At 43.7% G+C, this 20,180-nt stretch overlaps 1 protein-coding gene across 1 annotated transcript in view; it reads right to left on the reverse strand.

The window, feature by feature from the left end:
• DOCK1 (dedicator of cytokinesis 1) overlaps positions 1 to 20,180 on the reverse strand; it is a 570,389-nt gene that overhangs the window by 203,150 nt on the left and 347,059 nt on the right. Inside the window, exons 28-29 of the mRNA XM_010859569.1 lie at positions 12,221 to 12,322; positions 66 to 160 (exon numbers count right to left, since the gene is read on the reverse strand). Coding sequence (XP_010857871.1) covers positions 66 to 160; positions 12,221 to 12,322 — 197 coding nt within the window. The remainder of the gene's footprint in view (positions 1 to 65; positions 161 to 12,220; positions 12,323 to 20,180) is intronic.

The raw sequence follows: 20,180 nt of genomic DNA on the forward strand, positions 1-20,180 counted from the left end.
AACACCTCCATTGGCACCAGCCGTGAGCCGGGCACCTCCTCGAGGACAGCCTCCCCCGTACTCACTTATTCTGCATCATGTTCATGATCACCCAATCGAACGGGTAGACATTCTTCCCAATGAGGTTCTTAAACATGATGAATGTCTCCATCAGGAAATCCTGAAATAAAAGCAGAACGTTCAAATAGCCCACCGAGAAAAAGGTGAAAGCCAATGCCCACCTCCACCCCCGGAATAACAGCATTATAAATGACCTTATTATTATTACTTCTTTTTTAGCTAAACAAAAACATAGCACAAAGTAATGAAGATGTATTTCACAGAGCTGCGTATGACGCCTTCTGCCTTTCTGTGTACCTGAGCACCTCATGTCCTGGAGAACTTTTTCAAGGATATACTAAAAGAAAGTCTCTGGTCATGTCTCTCTAAGAATTACAAGGAATAAACCCTTGCAAGCTACATATATTCACACTCTTTCTGCTTAAGGAAACACTTTCAATCAAATATAACATGCAGGCTGTAACTATGTCTTATATTTAATCTGAGTGAGCGGAAGTCGCTTGGTTGTGTCCGACTCTTTGTGACCCCATGGAATTCTCTAGGCCAGAATACTGGAGTAGGTTGCCTTTCTCTTCTCCAGGGCATCTCCCCAACCCAGGGAACGAACCCAGGTCTCCCTCATTGCAGGCAGATTCTTTACGAACTGAGCTACCAGGGAAGCCCATATTTACCTACATTTTAATTATAAACAGGGCCCATCAAATTCAACCTGCAGTATTATTATCCTTCCCTTTTTCTTACATAATTCAACAAATTAAAGGTGCAGAAAGGAACTCCTGACCATCTGCTCCTAGTCAGCACTCTGTCAACCAATCAAGCACATGGTCAAGTTGCCAAAGTCTCTTATGTGGCATCATCAAATCCATAAGCTACTCAGGGATGGCTCTCTTGTCTCCTAGACGGTCCCCTACATTTCAGAGCGGTGGCCTGTGACCCTACCCTGCCTCCACACTGATTACGCCCCTGGTGTCAGGAGGGGGTTCCCTACTCCTAGTGGGTCCACTCTGTGCTGTCAGAATTAGGAGATTTTCTTGAATCTGACAGTTTAGAGCTTATTCTAAGCTCACCTGAACAAAACAAGCGGGTGTCATAAAAGTGCACACCCCAGTAATATAGGGCACTTGCTCCCTCAGGATCTGGGTGGAAAGGGGACAAGCGACTGAGAAGTCACATTAGGAAAATGAGGCTGCGGTCATAGATGAGCAAATGAATGGATGTTTCCCATTTATTTCATCTACTGATTCATAATTAAGTGCAATGGCTGTGAAGACCGAGGTGGTGAGCAGAATTTAAGCAGCCCAGAAAGCAATTTTCAACACAGAGTTCTACACAAGACCTTCTTGCAAAAAGACACAAGTTCCATTTGATGGTAGGAAAAAGCCAAGGATCAAAGACACCTTCTCAGCCACCTTACCAACAATGGCCAGCTTACAGTGTTACGGCGAGTCATTTCTGCTGCAGGAGGGCCTTGTGGAGCACCCCCCATGAACAAAAACTCCAGGAACCACCATGATCACACTTGTTACAACAGAGGCCTCCAGTGCAGGAGAGGTTAGGACAGAAGGCAGAGTCAAGAGGGAAAAGTGAGTCCTGTGTCCTCCCAACACCGCCCCCAGGAGCCCTGACCAGCAGGGCTTGCGATCAATAGGTGTTCTCAATGACCCCTGACACAAGGAACACTTTCCTATTCGCAGTTTAATTCCTGAAATTCATATTTCACTACTTAAGTTTCCCCACTTTGTCAAGAGTTTCCTGTTTTAATGACCAGGTTGCCCCTTCTGTAGGCTGAGTGTCATAATTTAGTCACATCTCTATTTGCATGAAATTGCTGGCTTTCTTGCTGATTACTCCTCAAAGCCTAATAATTGAGATACAGGGTCTGGTTTTTATTATTCTGGAAGAGAAGCATATTTTTCCCACACCAACTCCTTTTTTTTTTTTTTTTTCTCTAGGAAACACAGTCCCATACTTCATTAGTATGGCTCAGCTATTAAATGTTGGTACTTTGCTGATCAAACAAAATGCTGCAGATTGTGGGAGATGAGGTTTTTCAAGGCTTTCCCTGTTGGTCTGAATAAATTACCAGCCACGGCGGTGGTCCCCACCAGTGTATTTGCTGGAATGGCTGATGAGGCTGAACAGGCTATTACAACTGCCATCTCCAAGTTGCCAAGAGGAGTTGGAGGATTTAATACACGTTTTGTGAAAATTTCATCATTTTATATCAATCCATTCCTGCTGCATTTTTAGTTAGATTGTACACAAGATGTTCCATATAATAAGGGAACAGCTCTAATAAGAGCCATCAATGCATTCCATAGGCAAAGTCTTCTTATTATAAAACCATCTACTTCTGTCCATCTCTGGCCCCACCCACTTGGATAATTGGTCATCATTTTTCACTGGGACTCCCAGAGGGAAAGCCTAGCCCATCTACCTATGACCATTCTAGTCTGTCTTGATCCCCACACTTCATTCAGAGTGACCTCTTAAAATCTAATCAAGGCACCAACACTTCCTCAATCTTCCACTGAACCTACATCCTCAGTGGCTTCCAAATGTTCTTAGGTAAAAGCCAGAGTCTTAATTCTCAGAAGGAAGACACCCTTATCTTAAGTCAAAGAAATAACTGTTTCAGACAAGGACCATCAATAGATACTAAACTCAACTGATGAAACTGCTAGAGGATAAGACCTCTGCCAATTTACTATGGATACCAATGTATTACTCAAAGTTTCCATGATGACCTTTAAGGGCCATGTATCTTCACAACGGAGAAGGCAATGGCACCCCACTCCAGTACTCTTGCCTGGAAAATCCCATGGATGGAGGAGCCTGGTGGGCCGCAGTCCATGGGGTCGCTAAGAGTCGAACAAGACTCAGCAACTTCACTTTCACTTTCATGCATTGGAGATGGAAATGGCAACCCACTCCAGTGTTCTTGCCTGGAGAATCCCAGGGACAGGGGAGCCTCGTGGGCTGCCGTCTATGGGGTCACACAGAGTTGGACACGACTGAAGCGACTTAGCAGCAGCAGCATCTTCACAACAGAGATCCAGAAGTTATTCCCTTTTAACCAAGTGATCAAACCCATTATCATCAGTAGTGCTCAGCCTGGAATTCCTAGCCTCCCGACAGACATAACAGGGCATGCTTAACCACAACTTCTCTTCCACTTGCCAAAAGGTGAACTTGAATTTTAGATCAAGCTTCCAGTTTGTGGAGGGCTTCCTTGGTGGCTCAGACGGTAAAGAGTTCACCTGCAATGTGGGAGACCTGGCTTCAATCCCTAGGTCAGGACAATCCCCTGGAGAAGGGAAGGGCTGCCCAATTCAGTCTTCTTGGCTAGAGAATTCCATGGACAGAGGAGCCTGGCAGGCGTCCATGGGGTCAAAAACAGTAGGACATGACTGAGTGACTAACACTTTCACTTTCCAGTCTGCAGGATATATGAATTTGAAGAAAGAAATCTGTACAAAAGGCAGCAATCAAAAATTACAGAATGGGGGCGGGCAAAGTGGGGGGATGGTGCGGGCAAAGTCTGCAAAGGTAATGGCTCTATATGTTCGAAACAGAAAATAAATAAAAATGAAACTGAATTTTAAAAAGCAATGCCATGAAAGGGAAGGAAAAACAAGGTGATGAACTTATTTAAAAAAAAAAGAGATTAATGAGAAATAAGCAAATACGATGAGTGAATCTGGACTAGACGCAGCTTTGAGAAAGCCTGTAACAGAAGACAACAGAGACTGGGGAGAATCGAGGGAGAATGTGAATGTAGATGGTGTAAAGAGATGACAGTGATGTTCTGGAAGAACAACGAAGCCCCTGGACATTGTCTTCATCCTTGAGAGCTACCTGCTGAACCACTCACATGCTTCTCACATTCTGACAGGATTTGGCTACATGTTAACAGAAACAGATACCTAGATACGTAAGTAAGTAAGAAGGCTGAGCGCCGAAGAATTGATGCTTTTGAACTGTGGTGTTGGAGAAGACCCTTGAGAGTCCCTTGGATTGCAAGGAGATCCAACCAGTCCATTCTAAAGGAGATCAGTCCTGGGTGTTCTTTGGAAGGAATGATGCTAAAGCTGAAACTCCACTACTTTGGCCACCTCATGTGAAGAGTTGCCTCATTGGAAAAGACTCTGATGCTGGGAGGGATTGGGGGCAGGAGGAGAAGGGGACGACAGAGGATGAGATGGCTGGATGGCATTATCAACTCGATGGACATGAGTTTGAGTGAACTTTGGGAGTTGGTGATGGACAGGGAGGCCTGGTGTGCTGCAGTTCATGGGGCCGCAAAGAGTCAGACACGACTGAGTGACTGAACTGACTGACTAAAGTGTTAGTCACTCAGTCATGTCCGACTCACCGCAACCCCATGAACTGTAGCCCACCTGGCTCCTCTGTCCATGGAATTCTCCAAGCAAGAATACTGAAGTGGGTTGCCTTTCCCTTCTCCAGGTAATCTTCCTGACCCAGGGATTGAACCTGGGACTCCCCACATTGCAGGTGGATTCTTTACCATCTGAGCAACCAGGGAAGCCCACTAGAGATAGATAGTAGAGGCCAATATGGCAGAATGCTTGTAACTGATGAATTCAAATGATAGGAATAATGGTTTTCATTGCACTATTCTTTCAGCTTTTCTATATGCTTGACATTTTTAATGATAAGAAGAGGAAAGCTTGCAAGCTAAATGGGGAGACTCAATATGAGACTGTATCACATCAACATTCTGATTTTGATACTCTTTTATAGATCTGCAAGATGCTCCCATGGGGAGAAACTGATCAAAGCATACGAAGATGCTCTGTATTATTTTTTACAGCTGTGTCTGACTCTACAATTGTTTCAAAATAAAAGTTTACTCAAAAAATATATGCTTTAAAATAATTAGTGGAAAAATAGTAAACCAATGACACAGACAGAGGTTCATAACCTTGTACAGGAGGCCGTGATCAAAACCATCCCCCAGAAAAAGAAATGCAAAAAGGCAAAGTGTTATCTGAAGAGGCCTTACAAAGATCTGAGAAAAGAAGAGAAGCAAAAGGCAAAGGAGAAAAGGAAGGATATACCCATCTGAATTCAGAGTTCCAAAGAATAGCAAGGAGAGATAAGAAAGTCTTCCTAAGTGATCAATGCAAAGAAATAGAGGAAAACAATAGAATGGGAAAGACTAGAGATCTCATCAAGAAAATTAGGGAACATTTCATGCAAAGATGGGCTCAATAAAGGACAGAAATGCTATGGATCTAACAGAAGCAGAAGATATTAAGAAGAGGTGGCAAGAATACACAGAAGAACTATACAAAAAGATCTTAATGACCCAGATAACAACAATGGTATGATCACTCACATAGAGCCAGATATCTTGGAGTGTTAAGTAAAATGGGTCTTAGGAAGTGTCAGTATGAAAAAGCTAGTGGAGGTGATGGAATTCCAGCTGAGTTATTTCGATTCCTAAAAGATGATGCTATGAAAGTGGTGCGCTCAATATGCCAGCAAATTTGGAAAACTCAGCAGTGGCGACAGGAATGAAAAGATCAGTTTTCATTCCAATCCCAAAGAAAGGCAGTGCCAAAGCATGCTCCAAGTCCTGCACAATCGCACTCATCTCACACGCTAGCAAAGTGATGCTCAAAATTCTCCAAGCCAGGCTTCAATAGTGCCCGAACAGAGGACTTCCAGATGTTCAAGCCAGAAAAGGCAGAGGAACCAGAGATTAAATTGCCAACATCTGGTGGATCATAGAAAAGCAAGAGAATTCCAGGAAAACATCTACTTCTGCTTCATTGACTATTCTAAAGCCTTTGACTGTGTGGATCACAACAAACTGTGGAAAATTCTTAAGGAGATGAGAATACCAGACCACTTGACCTGCCTCCTGAGAAACCTGTATGCAGGTCAAGAAACAACAATTAGAGACAGATATGGAACAACAGATTGGTTCCAAATTGGGAAAGGAGTATGTCAAGGCTGTGTATTGTCACCCTGCTTATTTAACGATATGCAGAGTACATCATGTGAAATGCTCGGCTGGATGAAGCACAAGCTGAAATCAATATTGGCAGGAGAGATATCAATAACCTCAGATATGCAGATGACACCACCCTTATGGCAGAAAGTGAAAAGGAACTAAAGAGCCTCTTGATGAAAGTGAAGAGGAGAGTGAAAAAGCGTAAAACTCAACATCATGGCATCTGATCCCATTACTTCATGGCAGATAGATGGGGAAGCAATGGAAACAGTGATAGACTTTACTTTCTTGGGCTCCCAAATCACTGCAGATAGTGACTACAGCCATGAAATTAAAAGATGCTTGCTCCTTGGAAGAAAAGCTATGAGCAACCTAGACAATATATTAAAAATCAGAGACATTACTTTGCCGACAAAGGTCTACCTAGTCAAAGCTATGGTTTTTCCTGTAGTCATGTATGGATGTGAGAGTTGGACCATAAAGAAAGCTGAGCACTGAAGAATGCTTTTGAAGTGTGGTGTTGGAGAACACTCTTGAGAGTCCCTTGGACTGCAAGGAGATTCAACCAGTCAATCCTAAAGGAAATCAGCCCTGAATACTCATTGAAAGAACTGATGCTGAAGCTGAAGCTCCAATACTCTGGGCACCTGGTGCGAAGAGCTGACTCACTGGAAAAGACCCTGATGCTGGCAAAGATTGAGGGCAGGAGGAGAAGGGGACGACAGAGGATGAGATGGTTGGACAGCATCACTGACTTGATAGACATGAGTTTGAGCAAAATCCAGGAGTTGGTGATGGACAGGGAAGCCGGGCATGGTGCAGTCCATGGGGTTGCAGAGTTGGACACGACTGAGTGACTGAACTGAATGGCATAGAAACAGAGGTCAGAGAAATAGAAAGACACAAAGCTGCTTAGCATGACCTCTGGGGCCTTGTGCAGTTTGAAACCCCAGTGCCTCTCCAGGCCCACCACCTTCTTTCTCTCCCACCTACAGGGCTCCTTCTTCTCTTCCTACACATTGCACAATCCTCTCTTTTGCAAAACAACCCTTCCTGAGGGCTTCCCTGGTGGTCCAGTAGGAAGGGACCTCAGGGCACATGGAATCAATCTGGCCAGGGAGCTACGATCCCATGTGCTGGGGAGGAACTAAGCCCACACGTGTCAGCTACTGAGCCTGGGCAGCCTAACTAGAGAGTCCTTGGGCCACAAGGGAAAACCCTGGCAGCTAAGACCCGACACAGACACATAAATAAATAATTTTTTTTTAAGCCTTCCTTAGGACTTCCGTGGTGGTCCAGCGGTTAAGAATCTGACTTTGATTCCTGGTCGAGGAACAAAGACCCCACATACTAAGGGGCAAATAAGTCCATGCATCGCCATTAATTATAAGCTTGCAACCACTGAGCTCATGTGCCACAAAGAAGCCTCGACACAGCCAAACATAAAGACAAGAATATTTCTTAATTTTGTTTTTTAAAAAGACTTCCGTCCACCTGACTCAGTCCAGTGTGGCTGATTTGCAACGCCCATTCTTTTGGAGCATGGGTAACCTGGGTTGTCTGATGGACTCCCGGGTAAACTGGGATACTCTCTACTACACTGGGGGCCTCAGAGCAAGATGTGTCTGCTCTGCTGCTCTCATTACCTCCACCTTCTTCACACAGTTGCTCTTCACTAAGTAGCTTGTGAGTGAACTCACTGTAAAAGGATTCCGCACCCTTGGACTCAGCATTTCATCTCTGAGGAATGGTCACAGGGATAAAGAAACAGATGCCCAGCGCCAGGCTCTTCTGCCCACTCATGACAGTCTCTACACAGGCTTGCAAATCACCCTTTGGTGGCTATTTTCACATGGAACTCAGGGCCTTTAAGGCCAAGCCTGGCCAAGAGCAGAAGGCTTCCTAGGCAATGACACTCACACAGCAAACATTCTTGTTTTCATAATCCCTGTGAGCATCATCACCGCTTTCCATCAGTTGAGAAGTCACCCTGGACCACACCAAGACAGGCTGGTGGTTGATGGGGCCAGACAAGAAACAAAGAAGGGGTAACAGGCGATATCTGCCAGGTGAGACCAAGGTAGGCATCAGGAGGGGTTCTCAGAAGAGGTTGGACAGATGGAGACAGGAGGCATTTCAGGAAGAGGGTCCTGAGATCTCAGGGGGCTGCCTGGCCAGGCTTCCCTAGGTCACCCCGCAAGCGGACAGGACTGGGAGAGGCCACAGGAAGGAGGAGGAGTGCGTGGCAGACTGTGGCTTCCCCTGGGTCCTCCTCGGAGATGAGAAGGGCCCTGTAGCCGGGTTCTCTGAATCTTCCCTGTCCTGTCTTCTGGATTCACCCAACCTGTAACTGACAAGCATCACTTCTACTTGCAACGTTCGTGCATGAGTCCTTATTTACTCAGTCACTCCACAGACATTCCCTTAGGGGCACTTGGCAAGAATCTGGGACACGTGTCATGAGAACAGTCTGCCCTGGAAGGTCCAGAGTACTCCTCATCACCTCGATCTTACAACGGACGCTGAGCAAGCTCTTCACTTGTGGTCCTGACTCTGTGACTTGGCCCCAGGACAGCCAGCAGCCGCATCTTCAGACCCGCATCTCCAACGCAGAAGAAGAACTTAAAGACTGTTCACGGTTGCCCATCCTAAAGGGACAATCTCTATTATGACAATTTTGAGCTGAAATGTCTATCCTCTTTCTTTCCTGGCTTAGACTTTCCATTTCATGCTGTGTTCCATCCTCTCATGGTCTGGGGGTCCAAGGGGCCATCTGAGAGGCCGTAAAAGTAACAGTTCTGAGGCTCGTGACTTTGGTGTTGATCATAACTGCAATTTCGTTTGAGAATGACTCATTCATCCAAAAAAAAGGGCTAAATTTGAAAACCTAAGGTAGCACTTTTAACAAGGAAGTAGTCTTGAGAAAAGAGTTGAGGCTCTTTGCACATCGCAGTACCGATTAACTTCCAATTATTTAACACAAAATGCTCTTTCGTTTTTGTGAGCAGTTGTCCACGTAGAAAAATAGTCAAATCCTCTCTATGGATAGTTAACAGATAGGAACCCATTTTACGAAGGTTCTGACAGATTAACAACAATAAAAAAGGTTTACAATCCTTGCAGTATGAATTCATGATGTCCAAAACCACAAATGCCATTTCATAATGGAAATCAAATCGTTCGCAAATAATTGATGCTCTGAACCACTGTGTCTACAGAAATAAAATCCCTTGGGAAATCAGGGCCACAACACATAACAAGTATCTGATGATCTGCTTCCTGCAAGGAGAGAGGGTACATGCTTGGAATTCAGGATGTTACAGTCATTTTTAAACACCATTTTGTAAAATCACTTTTTCATGACATCCTGAAGGTTCCCTATCCACAGCACACTTGAATAATCTGGATTAAATATTTTTAACAGTTTGCATGAATCATAAGATTTTGATCACGTGACTAATCTGTAAAGGACAAATGATTTATTGGAGCCCTGAGTTTTCAGCATGGGTAACACTTCTCATTCTGAAGTTTATCCTTTAGCCTGAACCATTATCTAGGAAATTGCTCATATAGATTTAGCTACAACTGGCTTAAAGCTGAACATTCAGAAAACTAAGATCATGGCATCTGGTCCCATCACTTCATGGCAAATAGATGGGGAAACAGTGGAAACAGTAGCTGACTTTATTTTGGGGGGCTCCAAAATCACTGCAGATGGTGATTGCAGTCAAGAAATTAAATGGAAGGAAAGTTATGAACAAACTAGACAGCATATTAAAAAGCAGAGACATTACTTTGCCAACAAAGGTCTGTCTAGTCAAGGCTATGGTTTTTCCAGTAGTCATGTATGGATGTGAGAGTTGGACTATAAAGAAAGCTGAGCGCCGAAGAATTGATGCTTTTGAACTGCAGTGTTGGAGAAGACTCTTGAGAGTGCCTTGGACTGCAAGGAGATCCAACCAGTCCATTCTAAAGGAGATTGGTCCTGGGTGTTCATTGGAAGGACTGATGTTAAAGCTGAAACTCCAATACTTTGGCCACCTGATGCAAAGAGCTGACTCGTTTCAAAAGACCCTAATGCTGGGAAAGATTGAAGGCGGGAAGAGAAGGGGACAACAGAGGATGAGATGGTTGGATGGCATCACCAACTCGATGGACATGAGTTTGAGTAAACTCTGGGAGTTGGTGATGGACAGGGAGGCCTGGCAGGCTGCAGTCCACAGGGTTGCAACAGTCGGACATGACTGTGCGACTGAACTGAACTGAATTGATCCTTCCGATGATCAAACAGGAGGCATGAAATGTTTCACAAGGCAAATGGAACTTCACTATGATATGCCTGCTGAAGAATCCCAGGATAACATCACATGTGATATGTTACACGCGTGAGAAGAGTCCTACATGACACTGCTCCTTAATATTACACAAAAACTAAACATATAAAGCCTGAGAAGAGTCCTACATTAAACTGCTCGTTAATATTACACAAAAACTAAACATATAGACACATCATCACATACACATTCTTGCTCCTTGATTCCTTTGTAAGATTTTTTTTTCTGATGTGGATCATTTTTAAAGTCTTTTTTGAATTTGTAACAATATTGCTTCTATTTTGTGTTTTGGTTTTTTTGGCCATGAGGCATGTGGGACCTTAGCTTCCCGACTAAAGATCAAACCCACACCCCTTGCATTGCAAGGTGAAGTCTTAACCACTGGACCACAGGCAAGTTCCCCTTGACTTTGATTGAAGGAAAATTGGTATGATTTTAAGGTATAAATCCATTTGTGTATCTTTAGAAATTTAAATCCAATTATTTATTATTATCTATTATGTTATTAAATATTACATCAATTCAGTTCAGTTCAGTCGCTCAGTTGTGTCCAACTCTTTGTGACCCCAAGAATCGCAGCATGCCAGGCCTCCCTGTCCATCATCAACCCCCAGGGTCTACCCAAACTCATGCCCATCGAGTCAGTGATGCCATCCAGCCATCTCATCCTCTGTTGTCCCCTTTTCCTCCTGCCCTCAATCTTTCCCAGCATCAGGGTCTTTTCCAATGAGTCAACTCTTCGCATGAGGTGGCCAAAGTATTGGATAAATACAAACTTAAATATACATAGGCATACACATAAGCATATATAATGGCAGTGATTAGTGATGTAGCTTCTTTTTATTAGAATTCATCCTTTGAAAAAATGCTTAAATGCCTTGTCTTCTGACCATCCCTTAATAAGGCTGACGTCAAGTGCAATCAACGTTGTTTTGGAAACACTAGCAGAGCTTCCTGTGGTTTGTAGGAATCTAGGGGCCTCAGAACTGGAATCGGTTCTCCGAGACACAGGAGTGGAGGGTGGACATCTACTTGGCAACTCTGCAGAGATGCTGGCGGTGGCTTCGCAGAGGACATCTGCCATATGGCCCTGTGATGCCAGCTTGTCAGGGACGGTGCCTCCAAGGATACGTTCCTCTCTATTGTACTTCTCCTGATTAAGTTGTATCACAGTCTCACTGAAGATGACTAGAGAATTATTTCCAGAAATGCTAATGAGCCTCCATGATGAAAGCTAATTAATAACAGAGCACAATTTAAGGCTGAAAATTCTCCTTGGCTTCTATCGAGTGTCAATCGATAAATAAACAGGAGCTAATGGTAGCTCTCTCTGGTAACGTCTCCAAATTTACCATGACCCTAAAGCCTGGGAGAGGAAAGAACAGAAAACGGATTTTTCTGGGCTGATACCCTGGGTCACTTTCCAGGTCAGTAGAAGGAGTGAGCCTATTGCAGAAAGCTTATCTTCTCTCTCTCTCTTTTTAATTTTAAACCTTTTGTGTTGTGTTGGGTTGTAGCTGATTAACAATGTTGCGATAGTTTCAGAAGGGATCCAGCCACATATATACATGTGTTATCCATTCTCCAAACTCCCCTCCCATTCAGGCTGCCACACTGTTAATATTGAGCCATGCATTATACAGTAGGTCCTTGTTAGTTATCCATTTTAAATAGGACCCTTATCTTCTTACAAACACACTTTTACCTAGACCATCTCTGGGCTTCTGAAGTCAAGTGGAGGCAAGTCTAAAATCAAACTGAAAATGGAAATATTGATATCAGCATTTTGTCTAAAAGGCTGAGCTCAAAACAAGGTTATATGAACAGTCAGAGTCACACTCACCACCACATCGGTCCTCATCTTCCCAAAAGTCTTGATCAAATGGGCATAATGATAGTCTTCCATTTGTCGTAGGATAGCTGTCATACAGGCCACGAAATTTCCCTGCAAACAAATCAAAAGATATAGTTAGATGATGAGAGAACAACACGCAAAAGTCGATGTAAACCAACAGCCCCTTCTTCTGTTTCTCCTCTGCTGTAACAGTAGGTCCTCATTAGCCATCTACTTTATACATGTGAAAGTGAAAGTCACTCAGTGGTGTCTGACTCTTTGCAACCCCATGGGCCATACAGTCCAGGGAATTCTCCAGGCCAGAATACTGGAGTGGGTAGCCTTTCCCAACCCAGGGATCAAACCCAAGTCTTCCACATTGCAGGTGGATACCTTACCAGCTGAGCCACCAGGGAAGCCCAAGAATAGCGGAGTGGGTAGCCTATCCCATCTCCAGAGGATCTTCCCGACCCAGGAATCAAACGGGGGTCTCCTGATTGCAGGCGGATTCTTTTCCAACTCAGCTATCAGGGAGTTGGAAAAGAATATACACAGCAGTGTATGCATGTCAATCCTAATCCTTAAAAATGCATTCAAATATACATTAGGTGCACAAAAATACTGTTGATTCCACTTATATGCGGTATCTAGAATAGTCTGATTCATAGTCAGAAAGCACATTGGTAGATGTACCAGGGGCTGGGGGTTTTGAGGGTGCAGAGTGGGGAGGGGGCGTTAGTGTTTAGTGGGGACAGTTTCAGTTTAGGAAGGTGAAAAATTCGAGAGGTAGAGCAGGAGGGTGAGAGCTGCTTAGTGCCGCTGAACTGTACAGTTAAATATAGTTAAAACAGTGTGTGACTTCTACCACGACAAAAAAAATAAAAACTCTGGTCGGCAGAGAGGAGGAGAATTGATGTGAATTGAACTAAGAGTCTGGGATCACAGCCCATCAAGGAGACACCACGAGCGAGGCTGGCCAGCTAGGTGACCAGTCACTTCAGCCTCAGCATCTTCTCTTTTGCTACGTTTCTGTCTCTCTGACTCCATTAAATGCTTGCTGATACATGACTGTCCAGTCTGGAAAAAACAAGCTTGAAAGGGTTTTTGCATTAAATATGTGCAAATGGGAGACAGGATTGAAATCACTGCCACTTGTATTTTGTGTTCTCTGGAAAGTCGCTGCCCTTATTATCAGGCCAAGTGTGTGTGCAGCACCTCCTCCTGGGCTGTGGCAAAGAAAGGCCTTTTATTTCTCAAATCTGCCTGTATCCCCCTTGGCCAATTTGGAGGCAATCACCAGTGACTCCACAATGAGTTATGGTCCAATTCTCCTCCAGGAGAAGCATGTGGGGAGGAATGCGGCCTCATCAGAATGTAAAGTGGGAGAGACAGGAATTTCTCAAAACAGACAGAGCTGGCAGGAAAAGGAAAGAAGGGGGAAAAAAGAAACCACCAAAGGAAATCAAGACACGGGACAGGATGGGACCAGAGCACTGAGCAACGGAAGTGCACACGTGTGTGCACGTGCAGATCTGTGCACCTGTGGGTGTGTGCAGGCACACCAAGGCAAATTTGGTCTAGTGACTAGACAGGCGGGTAAACTGTCCTGTTGCCATTAATTGGACTGTATCATTTCTGAGGCTCATGGCTGACAGCGTCCTAACAACCTTCCTTGCTTTTAAACATTTCCCCCTAAAGTAATGACATTGCAAGAAACATAGGACATATATTTTCTCCCATCAAAGCAGTACGAGTCTGGTAAAATTACAGGATGAGACATACTCTGAGACATGCCCCTAATTTTGCCTCGCTAAATGAGTTCAGATTGTATTCTTTTACTAACTCTGCTTTTACAAACAATATGTTTGAATGCCTGAATATCTCTTGTATGAATTTGGAATGCACGCTCTGAAGTGAAATATCAAAGTCCACTATTTTTTTCTGAGCCATTTTATATCTGTAATATACATATATGCTTCCACATGAGTCCTCAGGAAATGCATTACATAGTTAGCCAAATAAAATAATGATAATATGGTATGTTCCATTTGCCCAGAAGTGTAAATTATTTGTGAATGATGATAATTGCTGAAATTTAGATTCCAAGTTGGTGTTCAGGGAAAGAGCTTAAATAATGCGTGTTTTCCACTGGAGGGATGATCTGTAAAATGGCAAGATATCCATTTATGAAGATGAACTTTTGTAATATGTAGGTGTTTAGCATCTTCTTGAGCACAAGAGAAGCCACCTTTGTATCTTCTTTACTTCTGATGAAAGCCATCTTTTGGATAACACTCTTCATCATATTACATGTTGATTGATTACCATGTGTCAAGCGCTATGCCAGGGCCACTAGAAACATGGCCTCATTCAATCACACCACAGATTTTCTTCTTGTTCCCAGATTATAAACAAAAGTGTTCCCCTCTCGATGAAAATAAGGAAACCCGGCTGTGAATCCAGAATACCCCCTATGAGGTAGGTGCTGAGGAGCTGGGCTAATTTTCCATCCAGATATGCATTTTAATTATTTTTCTGAGAAATTTGAGGTCACTGCTAACGGCCAACCTGAAACAGAGATTCACTTTCTCAAACTTCTGCAGTCATTAGAGAAAGCTGGGAAGAGCATGAGGAAGCGGAAAAGGTGGCCATAGACAGTGTCTCCAGTTCTCCCCTGACCCAGCTGGCTACGACCTGGACGCCTCCCTCCCAGACAAGGAGCTTTTCTAGAACGAGAAGTTTCACCTGCCAGGGGTTCATATTAATTTTCTGCAGGTCAAAGGGGTTAAAGAATCGGGACTCCCATATTACAGTCACTGAAATCACAAAGCCAGCTGTGTACAATTCAGAGCAACAGACTTCACGTACTGCACTTTAAATATGAAGTTCAAAGTAGAAAGAAGACCCCAGAGCAGTCTTGAAAATGCAAAAAACATGAGCAGGGAGTAATATCCATTTAAAAACAACAGAAATACATAGAACATCCAGAATCTGGCCAGACACTCAAACAGGTGACGTGGACATGCTCAATTGAGGGAGCAGACTGCCACGCAATGCTGAAAATTCCATGCAAGGCAAAGGCAGGGGGAGCTGACATGATGCAGAAAATGAAACCCTGAAGAGAACATAGCAATTTCCATAAAGCAAATCCTGGGAAGGCTTCAATGGCTGGTCGGGAAGCTCTGCATTTGCATGAGAATATCACAGAGAGGGCAGCCAAATGGCCTCTTGTCTAACTGTGATGGGGACTAATTGGAGGACAAGGGCAGGTCATCGCCCTGAGTTAGAGGTCAAAAGGCCGCAGGTACAACGCGCTCCCTACTTAATCTAAGGAAACGTTACGGAAAGCAGTTTGTATAGTTCAGTCTTGCTTAGAGGAAGCAAATCTTTCTATTTCAGTGCTTTTCTAAGCAGAAATTCTGGACCCCACCGAGAAAGAGGTAATATACCTGTCAAATTTCACAGAAAGGCCCCCTCTTTCCCTCAGAACGGAGTCCCATGCGAGGGGGCCAGCATCTTTAGAGAAGAAACACGGCGGACACCATGGAGCATGACTGCCTACGTGAACTCAGTGGAACCCTCTGGAGCAGAGTGTGGGTTTCTAAGGGTAGATGGAAAGCAGGTATTTATGGAAGCTGTATTTGAAACCAATCACACACCAGAAACAGAAGTGGGGGTGAGCTGTGACACAAAACTTATTCTGCAGGCTCAGAAGAAAATTACAATTCGATGCCTGGCCATTGATTTTTTGGAAATGCATTTAGAAGTCATAGGACGCTTTTAGTTTAGACAATGGGTGGGTGGGCAGGTAGGCTGGGGGTGATGTACAGAATTCCTCCTAGAAACTGAGCCCGGGGGTCGAGTTCTAGTCCCAGTGGCTGAGTAAAAATGAGCAAATAAATAAAAGCAAGACATATTCCTTATGACTTCAAAGCCATGCAAAATAGGGACAGAGAAGTCAGGAGGCAGAGGCAGAACTTTTAAAAACCAAGACATGGAAGCCTCATAAACAAAAAAATGTGAACTTCATTAGCAATCAGAGATGAAAATGGTATATCATTATTTGCCTGCCAAAATAGCAGAGGAGTATTTAAGTGATGATAATGTTAGCAAGGGCACAGGGGATGAGCACTCTTAGACTCCACTGGTGGGAGCATAAATTGCTATAACCTTTTTAAAAAGTGATTTGGCAATAGGTTTAAAAAGTCTTGGAAAAAAATACTCATCTCCTCAGGGTAATTCTACTTCCCACAAGCCACCTAAAGAAGTAATTCAGAATCAGAAATTTTATGCCCAAAGATGTCCATTGCATCTCTGAAAACATCTCAGTGTTCAACAGCTAGGAACTGTATAAGTAATATGATATTCTGTAAGATTGCAAGGTAAAATATAGGATGCCCAGCTCAATTTGAATCTCAGAAAAATATGTCCCAAAGATTGCATTGGAAATTTTGCACATGACATTCATAATACTACAGAAATGATTTGTTGTTTACCTGAAGTTCATTTTTTATTTGCTAATTCACATAAACATACCATAGTTTTTTGATGAAATATTATGTAACCATCAAACAATAATCATGAAAATATGAACTGTTTTAAGTAGCATAAGAAAATGCTCAAAGATGAAAATCAGACATAATCATGGTAGTTTTCAGCAAAAGAAAAAAATATAGCACAGGAAAAAGTCAAAAGGAGAAACAATTCAAAGAAAAGACACCACATAGTGATGAGGGCGGGAGGATGAGTCCAGATTACTTTAAAACTGGAAAATATACTAGCATTTTAAAAGGTGGGACAGTAACTGAGAGTTGCATTGACATACATACCCCACCAAATGTAAAATAGACGGCGGGCGGGAATTTGCTGTGTAGCAAAGGGAGTTCAACCCAGCGCTCTGTGCGACCGCCAGTGGTGGGATGGGGCAGAAATTCTGGGGAGGGTGGGAGGGAGGCTCAAGAGGGAGGGGACATAGGGATACTTATGGCTGATTCACATTTTGTATGGCAGAAACCAACACAGCATGTGAAAGCAATTATCCTCCAATTAAAAAATAAATTCTAAAAAAAGGTAGTCATTAGATAAGACAGCTGAGATCTCCATCTTCTCCCCCTGACCCTCGGTGTCCTTAGGGGTTCCCTTATTCTCAAAAAGTTCTTTCATGGGCCTCCCTCTGCCCACGTGGACTAGGTCACTGCTCCTCAAGCCTTGGGCTGAACTTGCGTCTGTGCGCCCCCTGGAATTTTCTTTCTGGCCCTCGTCCAGCCCATTTTAAATCTGGAACACCAGGGCTCTAAGCAGGTGGACAGACAGACTGGAGGACAGGCAGAACGCAGCACTGCTGGTGGGGCAGGGGACGCTGTGTGGCAGGCAAGTGAGTGCAAAGTCGCAACGGGGTAGAGACAAAAGGCTTCTAACACAGATTTTGAAGAACAGTCACTTAGGGCGAGTTCTTGTCAATGGTATCTTTGCCATCTTTGCCTAGTCTAGAGTCCAAGACCGTGTACATGAATTGGAAGGGAAAATCCCAAGGATTTGTATTCACAGTCTTGAGCTGTGAAGGGGCACCTCTTTTATGTAAAGACATCAGGACTGAGTCATGAGGCTCAGAGAATAAAGCTTGACATTGCTCTTGGTAATCCCATCCACAGTCCAGAACGCTTCACACACCCCTGGATCTCACACGTGCATGGGGCCCACAGCACAGGCAGAAATTGTAAGTCTCTTCCAAGTACTCTAAACGCCAAGGGATTTGGGGGAGCTCCAAATCGCAGAAGCTGTCGGAGCTGCAGACAGAGCTCCAGGGACATGTGGTCTGGAGGGCAGGCAGCAGGCTTGAATAAAAGGAGAATCTACTATTTATATTGGGGATTACACTTCTTGGTGGCCAGTGATGACGTGTCAAAAATTTTAAATGTGTTTTCATGAAAGCAAGTGCTTTGAAGAGGAATTCTCATTTATATATTTCATTTCAAATATATCAATGAAAACAAACCTACTTCATAATCACCATCAAAAGTTGAAAACAAAGTAATCCTCCAATGATACTGCTGAAGGACACGGGGCAAGAATTGCAGCAAAGGTGGGAAGAGGTATCACTTGGTGGATTCTAGGTGACTTCCATACTGGGGAGCATTTCAGCCCAAGAATCAATACTGTACAGCAACATTATGAGGACTAGGATCTGGAAAAGGGAATGTGGTTGAGAGTCGAGTGCTCTGTTTCAAAGGCAATTGTTGTTGCTGTTCGCTAAGTCATATCTGACTCTCCGTGACCCCGTGGACTGCAGTACGCCAGGCTCCTCAGTCCACTCTCCCCCGGAGTTGGCTCAAATTCATGTCCATTGAGTCGGTGATGCTATCGAACCATCTCATCTTCTGCCACCCACTTCTTCTGCCTTCAATCTTTCCCAGGTCTTTTCCAAAGAGATGGCTCTTCGCATCAGGGGGCCAAAGTATTGGAGCTTCAGCTTCAGCATCAGTCCTTTCAGTGAATATACAGGTTGATTTCCTTTCAAAGGCAGGGATGATATGAAATAAATCCCCATACAGATAAGTTCTTGGACAGATAAGAAGCCCTAGAGAGTGCAAGGCTTTCTGTTTTCAAGAGGGAAAGCCAATGGTGAAATGTTTAAAGGTTCTATTTGTTATAAGGAAACTTAAGAGAGAAACATAGGGAGTCCAGACAGATAACACAAAGAATATCTCAACATGGCATTCACTGGCCCAAAGCGTCCTCCAAAGCCTCTGTAGGGATGATGTTTGTGAAAAATACACATGGGGGCATCCACATAACAAATTAAAAACAGCTGTAAACACAGACTCGTCTGTTTCCTCACACTAAACTGACAATAATGTTTCTAAAGTTCACAAATGCACAAAGACCAGGAGAAGAAGAGAGACAGAACCACGGGAGAGAGAATTCTGGAAGCTGACAAGCAGATGCAGAAATGATTACTAGCTGTGCTGGAAGCAGGAAGGGAATGGATATCTATCAGGAATCCTGTTGATTCTGGGCAGAGAGTCCTGGAAAGTCTAGGAAACTAGAGCTGCCAGTTACTCAGAGAGCAAGGCTATGTGTCAACTGGAAATCCAAAGCCCTGATGTCTTTAAAACCTGGCCAATATGCCCACCCCAGCAGGTCCTCTAAGGGGACTGACTCGCTCCCAGGAGGGAACCACATGTTTACCCTCCTGACGAAACAGAAGAGATAGCGGGGCAGGACCACTTGCTGAGACTGTCCCGTGATAGGAAGCCGATTATTCTAAGTCCCCACACTGCTCTGCTCAGCTCGGCTCCCAGCAAAACACCAAGGATAAGCAGCCTGCACTTAAGCCCCGTAACAAACTGGAACAGGCAATTGGAAGAATCCTCTCTGGAGAAACTGAGCAGCCCAAGAGAATACCTAATAACTTCTCATCAAGGTTCTGACAGCATGAGGACCCCGTCCGCATGGGCTCCTCATGCAGTGAGGCCCAGAGCCTTCAAGGTCTGTGCATCTAGGGGGAACAGAGGGTCCGAAAGTGACTTCAGTCCTCAGGAGAAAAACCGACCAGATATTAATAAAGGAGGCCAGAACAAGCAAGAACAGAAGCCAGAGGAATGAAAGAAAATTGAGAAAACGTAAGAAAATTCAATCATTATTATCTTCAGCTAGGTAAGAGATGACATCCATAAAACAAGAACATATGTTATAAAAAGAAAAAAAAAGGAACAGATACAATGAAATGATTATGGAATGTTTCAGCTGTATTAGCAGAAATAAACATCTTAATAGGAGTTTGAGAACATACAATTAATGAAATCCTCCAAAAGCAGAACAAGACGACACACGGAGAATAAAAACATCAGAGAATCCATTCAGGAGTCAATATTTAATCAATAGAAATTCCAGAAAGAACACAGAAAATGGGGAGACAAAAGTATTTTTACAAAATGATAGAAGACTCATTAAAGGATTATTAGAACTA

Source organism: Bison bison, unplaced genomic scaffold, assembly GCF_000754665.1.
Source record: "Bison bison bison isolate TAMUID 2011002044 unplaced genomic scaffold, Bison_UMD1.0 scf7180017864456, whole genome shotgun sequence".
NCBI classification, from domain to species: Eukaryota; Metazoa; Chordata; class Mammalia; order Artiodactyla; family Bovidae; genus Bison; species Bison bison.